Source organism: Salvelinus sp. IW2-2015, unplaced genomic scaffold (genome assembly GCF_002910315.2).
Source record: "Salvelinus sp. IW2-2015 unplaced genomic scaffold, ASM291031v2 Un_scaffold560, whole genome shotgun sequence".
In the NCBI taxonomy this organism is placed as follows: domain Eukaryota; kingdom Metazoa; phylum Chordata; class Actinopteri; order Salmoniformes; family Salmonidae; genus Salvelinus; species Salvelinus sp. IW2-2015.
The window spans coordinates 118294-130712 of NW_019942573.1; the positions used below are offsets into that span (position 1 = coordinate 118294).

Here is a 12419-nt window from a genome sequence, read left to right on the forward strand (position 1 = left end):
AATGTTCGAGTCGTCGCAAGAGCCCAGGTACTGTGCTCCATGTCAGCACTATCCAAGTCCCTATGCATAAGGTGCAGCGCCGCCTTAATCTCAGTTCAACTGGTCACGATGGCAACACCCACCTCGAGCACGCGCTTCCAAGCAGGTGTATCTCACTGATCTCACCTAAAGCCATAAAACCTAATTGTGGGCCGCCTTTCCTTCAGTTTCTCTGCTGACCTAGACTGGGACGAATCTTGCAAAAATCTCTGAAGTTGGAGACTGTTTATTCTCCCTCAACAACTTTAAACTCTGCTATCTGAGAGCAGCTAAACCGATCGCTGCGCTTGTACAATAATCCAATCGGTTATAATGCCCACCAAATTTACCTACTTCACGCCCCATCATGTTTTTATTTATTTACTTTTCTGCTCGTTTTGCACACCAGTATCTCTACTTGCAACATCGATCATCTGGATGGATTTATCACCCCAGTGTTTAATCTGCTAAATTGTAATTATTCCTCTATGCTATCTTATTGCCTACACTCCCTCATCCTTTGCAACACATTGTATATAGATTATCTTTTTTTTTTCTTTCTTTTCCTACTATGTATATTGGACTGTTTATTGTTTACTCCATGTGTAACTCTGTTTGTTGTCCTGTTCACACTGCTATGCTTTAATCTTGGGCCAGGTCGCAGTTGCCAAATGGAACTTTGTTTCTCACTAGCCTACCTGGTTTAATATTAAGGTTGAAATAAAAAAATAAACAGGATCCATTAGAAAATGCCTGCTCGCAGAAGTGTTTTAGGAAGCGTTTGACAGTGATCGGGTGTGTGGAGTGGGTTCGTTGATCGCGGACCATATGCGGAATGCAGGCAATGAGGCAGATGATCTCTGAGAATCCTATGACCAGGTGTATAATTTAAAGGCAAGTAGTGTAGGATCAAGTCGAATAATATCATATAGGGTGCACCATGTTTAACGGATTTAGTTGTGTTTATATGGTTTTTCCTTGATAATTTGTGTGAATTGAGGCATCTAGCTTAGATTGTAGGGTGCCGGGGTGTAAGCAAATAATCCCAGGTTTAAAGGTCACCTAGCAGAACGAACTCATGAAGATAGATGGGGGGGCAAATCAACATATGTCACATATGGTGTCCAGGCACAAGCTGGGAGCTGAGGGGGTCTATAACAGGTGGCAACAGCATGGAGAGACTTATTTCTGGAGAGATTTCATTATTTTTAAAATTAGAGCTTGAACTGTTTGGGCTAGACCTGGAAAGTATGACAGAACTTTGCAGGCTATCTCTGAGTAGATTGCAACTCCTCCCCTTTTGGCAGTTCTATCTGACGGAAAATGTTGTAGTTGGATATGAAAATCTGAATTTTTGGTGACCTTCCTAGCCAGGATTCAGACATGCGCAAAGACATCAGGGTTGGCGGAGTGTGCTAAAGCAGTGAGTAAAACAAACTTAGGGAGGAGGCTTCTGATGTTGACATGCATGAAACCAAGGTTTTTCGGTTACAGAAGTCAACAAATGAGAGTGCCTGGGGACACGCAGGGCCTGGGTTAACCTCCACATCACCGGGAACAGAGAAGGAGTAGGATGAGGGTACCATGGCTATCAAAACTGGTCGTCTAGTGCGTTGGGGACAGAGAATAAAAGGAGCAGATTTATGGGCGTGGTAGAATAGATTCAGGGCATAATGTACAGACAGGGGTATGGTGGGTTGCGGTACAGTGGAGGAAAACCCAGGCACCGAGTGATGAAAAGAGAGTATTGCATCTCTGGACGGGCTAGTTATGCTGGGTGAGGTCACCGCATGTGTGGGAGGTGGTACAGGTATCTGAGGCATGTTGAGTGGGACTAGGGTTCCGCAGTAAACTAAAACAGTGATAACTATCCTAAACAACAGTGTAAAGCACATATTGACATTTGAGAGAGACATAAAGCAAGGCATAAAGCAATCACAGGTGTTGATTGGGAGAGCTAGCTAAGACAACAACGGGTAACAACAACGTAACATAGACAACAACACATAAATGGCGATGAAAGGGCAGAGAGGGTTGGTTAACTACACTCAGGGCCTGAGTTCGAGGCTGGGGCTGACAGATAAACAAAAATTAACTAAATTGAATACTGATTAATGAACAGTCCAGCAGACATCAACTATGTAGCCAAGTGATCATAGGGTCCAGTGAACACAATAGATGGAACAGGGAAGCCGTGGGGTAGTCGTTACTACTCTAGCACGCGGGGGACACAGCGTTTAAAGTTAGCAGGCCGGGGTAAGAAGAAGCGTCTGCTCCAAGGTCCGGCAAAGGCCAGTTGAGGGCACAGCGGATTAAGTTACGTCGGCGGACCAGTCGTGGTGGTACGGTGTGCGCCATGTCGACAAAGGGTCCGAGCCAGATGGCGAAAGAGGTATTGTAGTTGTAGTAATTTAGTTTTCTCGCGGCTAACTGGTGCTAGCTTCGGGGCAGGGGCATGAGCCACTATCGCCACTCGGTAGCAGCTAGCAGCGGCGATGATCCGATGCAAGGTCCAGAGCTTTCGGCAAGGATCTGGGAGTAGTGGAGAAAACAGTCCGATACTGGCAGGCTGGCAAGTATTATCCAGGCTAAAATTAAACGGCTGGTGTCTGTTCAGAAGGTAAAGGCCGTAGCAGTGGCTAACAATACTAATTAGCTGGTTAGCTTCTGATGTCTAGCTTCTGATGGAGGTTCTGGCTATAAGGTCTAAAAAATAGCAGATCCGTGTCACATTGGGTGAGGCGGGTTACCGAAGGTATATTTAATTTAAAAATGGAAAAAATTGAAAATAAATTGAATATATACAAAAAAGACGAAAAATACAAACAGAAACGAAGAGGACGACAAACCACGTTGCACTGCTATGCATCTTGGATCTTGGATCAGTTTGCACAGATGAGGACTTGTGAGGCATCTGTTTCTCAACTAGACACTCTAATGTATTGCTCAGTTGTGCACCGGGTCTACTCCTCTTTCTATTCTGTTTAAGGCCAGTTTGCGTTGTTCTGTGAAGGGAGTAGTACACAGCGTTATACGAGATCTTTAGTTAATTGGCAATTCTCCATGGCTTTCATTTCTCAGACAAGAATAGTTTCAGAAAAAAATGTTTTGTTTCTGGCTATTTTGAGCCTGTAATCAAACCCACAAATACTGATGCCCAGATACTCAACTAGTCTAAAGAAGGCCAGTTTTATTGCTTCTTTAATACAGAACAACAGTTTTCAGCTGTGCTAACATAATTGCAAAAGGGTTTTCTAATGATCCTTTTAAAAACGATACTTGGATTAGCTAACACAACATGCCATTGGAACACAGATGGTTGCTGATAATGGGCCCTCGTACACCGGAGGCCCATTCATACCACCGTTACTAGTCCCAATCTCTCTAACCACTAGGCTCGCTGTGGTTACTGGAGAGTTTTTCTTTGTCTACAACAATTTAGCATCGTTCACACCCTCTTGAGCTTTAGCCCCACCCATCTCTTTAAGGGCTGATCAGAGTGTTCTGTCCTAACAACAGCAGTCAAGCACCCAGGCCAACTGGCTAACGTTGTCTAGCTTGCTAGCTACTTCCAGACACAAAGACCATTTTACTGCCCTAGCAGAGCTGGTTAGGCTGTTCTTATGTTATCCAGAGTGTTGTGACTGCGACTGTGCTGCTGGAATCAATTTCGCTTTATTGCCGACGTTTACTGACACCGGCCATATTTAACGTGTTGAGCGTTCGTAAATTCGCAGTTATTCTGCGCTCTGGCACACTCAGATGAGAGTGCTCTGAAATCAGAGTAGATATCCAGAGCGAATTTAACAGCTACGTCTATCAACAGTTGTCGCAGTGACATTCTATTGAAATGTTACTTGCATAGTTGAGTCTTTTGTTAAGACATGTAGCTAGCTACAGTTGAAGTCGGAGGTTTACATACACCTTAGCCAAATACATTTAAACTCAGTTTATCAACATTCCTGACATGTAATCCTAGTAAAAATTCCCTGTTTTAGGTCAGTTAGGATCACCACTTTATTTTAAGAATGGGAAATGTCAGAATAATAGTAGAGAGAATATTTATTTCAGCTTTTATTTCTTTCATCACATTCCTAGTGGGTAAGACGTTACCATACACTCAATTAGTATTTTGTAGCATTGCCTTTATATTGTTTAACTTGGGTCAAACGTTTTGGGTTGCCTTTCACAATCTTCCCACAATAAGTTGGGTGAATTTTGGCCATTCCTCCTGACAGAGCTGGTGTAACTGAGTCGTTTTGTAGGCCTCCTTGCTCGCACACACTTTTTCAGTTCTGCCCACACATTTTCTATAGGAGTGAGGTCAGGGCTTTGTGACGGCCACTCCAATACCTTGACTTTGTTGTCCTTAAGCCATTTTGCCACAACTTTGGAAGTATGCTTGGTCATTGTCCATTTGGAAGACCCATTTGCGACCAAGCTTTAACTTCCTGACTGATGTCTTGAGATGTTGCTTCAATATGTCCACATAATTTTCCCCCTCATGAAGCCATCTATTTTGTGGTGCATCAGTCCCTCCTGCAGCAAAGCTATAGTTTGTTAACAAGAAATGTGTGGAGTGGTTGAAAAATGAGTTTTAATGACTCCAACCTAAGTGTACGTAAACTTCTGACTTCAACTGTAGGTAAACAATGGACCATAATCCCAACTCATGACGTTACTACCCTGCATGAATCTACAGGTAGCTAACCAACAGGTTCAATGTTAGCTAGCTATAACTAGCAAGTAAATTGCTCGGAGATACGAATAATAAGATTATGCACGTAACGTTACTGAGCGAACCAGCTAATGTAACTAGTCAGTTAAGAACAAATTCTTATTTTACAATGACTGCCTACCCTGGCCAAACCCGAATGACGTTGGGCCAATTGTGCACCACCCTGTGGCACTCCTAATCACAGCTGGTTGTGATACAGCCCAGGATCAAACCAGGTTCTGTAGTGATGCCTCTAGCATTGAGATGGAGTGCCTAGACCACTGCGCAACTCGGGAGCCATGTTTGCCCTTAGTTTGAAGATGTAATCCGGAGCGGGTGTTTTCTCCATCTCCTTAGCTATCATACTCTAATTCCACTGATTTCAAAACTCAGTCCTCAGAAAGTGGAGTGCAACACTTATGCAGTTCTACTACGCAATATATTTTTTTTTTTATCCGCTTTAGACACAGGATTACCTACACATACTGACCAGCTCAAATAGACAGAAGCATGCTATATTGCAGACCAATCCGAACTCATCTCTCGGCATGTCCAGCCCACTCATTATCTCAGCCAATCATGGCTAGCGGGATGGTTGCCGACTTTTTCTGTGACTAAACCAACTAGGATTGTAATTTAACAATTTTATTCATATTTACAGATGGCATACAACTTTGTTTTTAAGGCACATGAAGTTTACATGTTCCAGAAGGCATTTCTGCCAAAAAACACATTTTGATAAAATCAAAAAGTTGACATTCAAATGGCTCTCCTGTGAAGTAGTGACCCTTCGACATACGCCAAAGTTTCCTGAAACGAGTCACAAATGTGCAAACTTTTCTAAAAACCTGTTTTGCATTGTCATTAAGGGGTATTGTGTGTAGATTGATGATATATATATTTTTGAAATCCATTTTTGAATAAGGCTGTAACGTAACAAAATGTGGAAAATGTCTAGGGGTCTGAATACTTTCCGAATGCACTGTAGGCTCACAGCTACTGTATGTAACTTTGGGTATACTTTCCTAATCAAGGGACRTCTCTCAAAACACAGTTGTATCCTTTTGAGTCCATTAACTTGGATGTTGCCAGATATGGGTGGGGATCTAGGAAGTGAAACAAGAAAGATTTTCAGTGCCAGGTGAACAACCCAGATTTCACTGTGTCATTAGATATATAATTACGATGAGGAGGGCCCCCACATTGTGGATGAGCGCTTTGAGGAGCGCGTCGACTGGAACGGCAGTAAGAGGAGCCAAGACATACAGGATGCATCCATCTACCTCTTCAATGTCACCTTCAATGACTCGGGCACCTACAGTTGCCACTTCCACCGGCTCTTGACGTATGAGTTCTATGAAAACCAGACTGTTGTCAGCAAGCTTGTGCACCTGAAAGTGGTGGCTAAAGGTTCAGTATTACAATACAGACATGCTTTTGTAAGCAATTTGAATTCCGATGTCAATTATCCCAATTGTTAGGAAACATTTATGACTTGAAATGAAGCTTGTAAGTGTTTTGTAAGTGCTAAGAGCCTATGTGGTGCCTACGGAGTGCTTTTTTTCTCCCACTCTCTCCCTCCATCTCTCTCTCTTTCTCTAGCCACCAGAGGGACGGCCTCCATAGTCTCTGAGGTGATGATGTATGTGTCCATCATCGGGCTACAGGCTTGGCTCTACATAGAGATGGTATACTGCTTCAGAAAGATATCAGCTGCAGGAGAGGAAGCAATAAGAGAAAGCGCGTGAGTAACACTGTAACCCTACTTCCTCTCCTGCAGCTGTATTCTTTCGTTTTAGGTCCTCTATTACGGTCTCCCAACTGTCCTTGTCTGTTATGAACCTGTCCATCCGGTTGATTTGTGTTCTCTCCTCTCTCTTTCATAGTGCTGAGTAGTGCAATTCCTCTGTTCCTCCTTGTTCAATATTCTCTCCCTGTACTCTTGTCTGTCTTTCTCTCGATCTTCGTCTTCCTTGCCACTCCCATTCTCTCTCACTCTTTCCATCTCTGTGTCCCACAATCATCACATTTCCCACTCTCTAGAAAAGCCAAAGAAGGTACTTTTCCTGAAAAAACATTTGCTTGCTTGCTTCAGCAGTCTAGAAGTATGTTTATAATAGCTTAAAAGCTCATGTAAAATTCAACTTGAAAAGAAGTTGGAGTTAAATATAGTTGTGTCAGGAGGGGAACTCATGTATTCCGTTGACATCACATTTCATTGAACATAAAATGTGTATGATACTACATTTGGCCTTGGTGTTTAGGCTGTGCTCTGTGGGGTGCTGCCAACGTGGGGAAAGTGCTCAGTTAATGTATACAATCAAAAGCAAGCTATAGGTAGGGAGCAGAATATCTGCCATGCCCCGCATAGATAGAATAACAGAACCAAAAGCAGGTGGAGGCTGGGGAGCTGGTTGGCAAAAGCACAGCAGATGCAAGCGATGGTGCTTTCTGAATGGCGAAACTGAATAAGCTGCCAATAAAATAWATGATATTCAGTCTCTGATTGAATGTTAGCTCAGTTGACACTGCTTGCTTCGCTTTGCTACATTAAAGTAATACATCTGGTGACTTAATGGATTGGATGCATGGTTGCGTGACAGAAGTACAAAGGAAGTTATTATGGATGGATGGAGTGATGAAAGAAGGTTAGAGGGGTTCCTGTATGGATAGAGAGGTGAGAGGGGTACGTGGATTGATAGAGGATATGAATAGATAAAAAGAGTGGAATAGACATAGGAATAGTCGGAGATAAATGCAGTGTAGTTTAACTTATTGAAATGCTTTAAGTAATGAGAGTGGTTCGAATGGTTATAGATGGATAGATAGATTAATGAATGGAGGGATGAATGATTAAGGTTAAGATGAAACATAGAGACAGGTAYAAGAACACAACATTTTATCTGTCCCACAATGAGTTAAATAAACCAACTGAAAGGGTGGAGTGTGTTTGTTGTTTGAACAGTTATAAAGCAAAGCCTAGCGATTTAATGCCACCTGTAGTTATGGAATGTTTTCTCACACGTATAATTCATTGGCTGATCCCACCTGATGACCTGCATGGAATTATGTGATCCTTCCTTAATCCATAGGAAGTCCCACCCAGTTCACTATGTCAAAATGGTGTAAGTCCTTAATGGCTCTGCCTGTGCTAAAACAGGCATTTGGGCACGAGAGTCCTCTATCAATCTCCATGTGATAAAATCTCAGGTTTTTAGGTAATAAGCTGATGATGATATTCTAAACATTTCTATCTTTCTCCTTTCTTTCCAGGAATGCAGAATATTTAGCTATAGCCTCGGAGGGTAAAGATAACTGTGCAGGGGTGCAAGTGGCATAATAACCCAGGTATGTCATGAAAAAAACTGTTATCAGCAAGAAAAAGGATAAGTAAACTCAAAGTATAAACAATGTAAATGCAGCACAGCACATAGTAGCCTACACAATTAAATGATCAGATTCATGCACATGGAGAGGCATTTTCATCTAACAGAGTTCAACTGTCCTTGACCTCTCTCTTGCCACAGGATACAGTGCCTTCAGAAAGTATTCATACCCCTTATTCCACATTTTGTTGTGTTACAGCCTGAATTCAAAACTGATTAAATAGATTTGTTTTGTCACCCATCTACACACAATACCCCATAATGACAATGTGAAACATATGTTTTTTATTTTATTTTAATTTTAGCAAATGTAATGGAAATTAAATACAGAAATATCTCATTTAGATAAGTATTAACTGTAGCTCCCTCCAGTAACCATGAGCACAGCTGTTCCCTGGTGGCTTTATTCTGTAGTTTTAGTCAGAATTATCACCTTCTGTGAGAACAATAAAGTAAATGAAAATACAGTTAAGCACACTCTTACAACTTTCTAATTAGCTTGATATAACTCTGAAGTGCTTACATAGATAAACAGTTTAGCCGGAGCTATAACAGTATCAGATTAAACACATGAATAAAGGAAAAATACCTCATTGTCTGCTTATTACAGAAGGGAGGAAATCAAAAACTTCACACTTATTATTCCTGGCATGAATTCATGCTTCATCCTTAATTATTATAACGTTACCATCTTAACATACACACTTCAACCTTTAAGAACTACCCCCGAAGACATGGACATTTAGCTAACACAGCGTGGGATTGCCTTCACTCCAAAAGTGTGTTGCTACGATAATAATCCCCGTTACAACAGTTCTTAGCCACGTAGTTTCGCTTGTCTTATCATTTCCCCCGCATAGCGAACACGTAAACAATTCAAACAAAAAACAACGACTTAGACTTACCGGTTAATTGTCAGTTACATTAACACCCCTGAGTCAATACATTTTCAAATCAAATCAAATTTTAGTTGTCACATGCGCCGAATACAACAGGTGTTGGCTCATTGTCCTGTGGGAAAACAAATGATAGTCCCACTAAGCCCAAACCAGATGGGATGGTGTATCGCTGCAGAATGCTGTGGTAGCCATGCTGGTTATTTGTGCCTTGATTTCTAAATAAATCACAGACCGTGTCACCAGCAAAGCACCCCTACACCATAACACCTCCTCCTCCATGCTTTACGGTGGGAAATACACATGCGGAGATCATCTGTTCACCCACACCGCCTCTCACAAAAGCATGGCGGTTGGAACCAAAAATTTCCAATTTGGACTCCAGACTAAAGGACAAATGTCCACCGGTCTAATGTCCATTGCTTGTGTTTCTTGGCCCAAGCAAGTCTTTTCTTCTAATTTGTGTCCTTCAGTAGTGGTTTCCTTGCAGCAATTCAACAATGAATGCCTGATTCACACAGTTTCCTCTGAACAGTTGACGTTGAGATGTGTCTGTTACTTGAACTCTGTGAAGCATTTACTTGGGCTGCAATTTCTGAGGCTGGTAACTCTAATGAACTTATCCTCTGCAGCAGAGGTAACTCTGGGTCTTCCATTCCTGTGGCGTTCCTCATGAGATCCAGTTTCATCATAGGGCTTGATGCTTTTTGCGACTGCACTTGAAGAAACTTTAAAAGTTCTTGAAATGTTCCATATTGACTGACCTTCATGACTTAAAGTAATAATGGACTGTCGTTTATCTTTGCTTATTTGAGCTGTTCTTACCATAAGTTAGGAAGAACGACTTTATCTTTGTAGTGACTGTGTGTATTGATACTCATCCAAAGTGTAATTAATAAAATACTTTGGGATAGTCAATCGACCAATAGGTGCCCTTCTTTGTGAGGCATTGGAAAACCTCCCTTTGTGGTTGAATCTGTGTTTGAAATTCACTACTCGACTGACACAGATAATTGAAGTAGTCTAAAAAAAACGAATGTTTAACACTATTATTGAGAGTCAGTGAGTTCATGTAACTTATTATGTGACTTTTTACCCTGACCTTTTTGGTTGAATACTTATTGACTCGAGACATTTCAGCTTTACATTTTTTTATTCATTTGTAAACATTTCTAAAAACAGAACTCCACTTTGACATTATGCGGCATCGTGTGTAGGCCAATGAACAAAAATGTAAATTTACTCAATTTTAAATTCAGGCTGTAACACAACACATTTTGGAAAATGTCAATGGGTGCAAATACTTTCTGAAGGCACTGTATGCCATGTGTAATCTAGTGATGCTTGCTTCTGCCTTCAGGAATGCAAAGGGGTTCCATCTACGTACTGGCCACATCACCTATACGACCCCTTGGATCGCATGAAGACATCCTGAGTCTTTATTACTTTTCCTGTTACGTTAATGGATAAATGTGATATGATGACATCATTACTTTGAAAGTAGCATGATATCAGCCCTCTGTATGTATTACACCCAAAAGCATGTAACTAATTCAACTAATGAATCTTTATGTGTATGAATGCTGCATTCAAGGTATTTTTTGGGGTTGTATTGATATCTCTCTCTAAAGTGAATGTACATTTATATAAAGAGTTATTGTGAGAGAATTCATCTGATTAAATGGTTATCAAGAGAGCTTTATACCACACTGTATTTAAGTTTTCATTGACTTTTGTGCAATTTTCACAACTCTAAGCACAAAAATCAAAACAGATCATCAAAATGGCCCATGTTTCAAAACTAAGCACCTTTTCAATTGACTGAGTACAACAAACAAATTCACAAAGCCACTTATAACACTGCACCAAATTGCTCTTTTAATTTAATACCTCATACCGCCGCCGCTCAGCTTTTGCTGCCTCCAGTTCTTCCTTGGGGCGGCGATATTCCCCGGCTGTGCCCAGGTCCCTTACCGTCTAGTATCTCCTCCCAGTCCAGGAGTCCAGAACCCTCTGCTCTTGGTTACCATGCTGCTTGGTCCTTTTTTGGTGGGTGTTTCTGTAACGATTCTCGTTGGTGGAAGGAGAGGAGGACCAAAATGCAGCGTGGTAAGTGTTCGTCATATTTTAATTTCAAACTGAACACCATGCCCAGGGGGCTCTTGGACTTTGCCAGAGAGAACCAGAGGGAACAGTGGGACGTTTGCTCTGAGGCGAACAGGTCCAACCGCTGCCATATAATCTTCACTACTTGTGGGTGAAGTCTCCATCCCCCCGGGGGCAGTTTCTGTCACGACATGAAGTCTGCCACCTCGTTCACCTTGCCTGGGAGATGAATGACTTGTAGGGAGGCCAGATGTGGTAGGGCCCATATCAAGAGCTGTTGTGCCACCTGTAGGGACCGTACAGAATGTGGAACACTCAATGTATTGTCTGATCGTATCAGGACATGTTTGTGTTTGAGAACCGGCAGAAAGTGATTCAGGGCTAGGTAAACTGTCTGAAGTTCTAGTACGTTGATGTGCTCTTTCCTACAGCGGGGGCACCACTCTTCCCGTACAGACCTGTGTTACCACACTGCTCCCCAGCCTGCTAGTGAAGCTCCGGTCGTCACAACTTCCCGCCTTGCTGGAATCTGAGAGGGACACCTGCAGTCAGGTAGCACTTTTCCTCTACGGCCGAAGAGTAGGGTAGCATGACCTTGTAACCATATTTTGGTATTTCTGTCCCGCTTGGAGTCCGAGCATGCCCATCAGTTGTTGGAATGTTCGTACCTTCACCAATGCACTCAACTGGAATTGTTGCAGAAGAAGAATAATGCTATCCACGCACTGGGTGTTATACATGCCCTGATAGTGCGGGAGTTCAGAGACATGTCAAAAAAGGAGACCTTTTGGCTTGGTGTGAAGTTGCTCTTTTTGTTGTTCACAGTAAGACCCAGTGCGGACCCAGTGCGGGGACGTGGGTCAGTGTCAGCGCTGTGCACTTGGCCGCATGCTCGCGAGAGAGGACGCAGATGAGCCAGTCGTCGAGGTAAGGAAGGATCTTGATTCGCTGTAGGTGGAGGGAGTTCAGGGCTGCGGTCACACATCTTGTGAAGACACGAGGAGCTAGGGAGACACCGAAGGGTAATACCGCAAACTGGTATGCCTGACCATGGAAGGTGAACCGTAGTAACACAGGAACGTGAAAGTAAGCATCCTTTAAGTCAAGGGACGTGAACCATTAACCTGCGGCTACGGTTTGGAGAATGTGTGAAAGGGGAGAACTTTTAGGAAAAACATTGAACCATTTTAAATCCAGAACTGGACCGAAGCTTCCGTCTTTCTTCAGAACCAGGAAATAGGATGAGTTAAAGCCATCTTGCGTGTTGGCCTAGCATCTCTGAAGCTCCGTAAGAAA

The 12419-nt window shown here is 42.4% G+C and overlaps 1 protein-coding gene across 1 annotated transcript; it reads left to right on the top strand.

Annotated features, from left to right (window-relative positions):
• The first annotated feature begins 2374 nt into the window (after positions 1-2374).
• LOC112068525 (sodium channel regulatory subunit beta-1) lies at positions 2375-10720 on the top strand. The gene is made up of 5 exons (XM_024135679.2): positions 2375-2410; positions 5908-6145; positions 6338-6479; positions 8009-8083; positions 10378-10720. Exons 1-4 carry the CDS (start codon positions 2375-2377, stop codon positions 8073-8075), a joined length of 483 nt encoding a protein of 160 aa, XP_023991447.2. The 3' UTR covers positions 8076-8083; positions 10378-10720.
• The last annotated feature ends 1699 nt before the right edge of the window (positions 10721-12419 follow it).

Excerpts from the sequence above, each read along its gene's own strand:
- LOC112068525 (XM_024135679.2), top strand. The coding sequence starts at position 2,375 with ATGTCGACAAAGGGTCCGAGCCAGATGGCGAAAGAG. Across the intron at positions 2,411-5,907 it reads CGAGCCAGATGGCGAAAGAG|ATATATAATTACGATGAGGA; the intron begins GTATTGTAGTTG and ends CTGTGTCATTAG. Across the intron at positions 6,146-6,337 it reads CCTGAAAGTGGTGGCTAAAG|CCACCAGAGGGACGGCCTCC; the intron begins GTTCAGTATTAC and ends CTCTTTCTCTAG.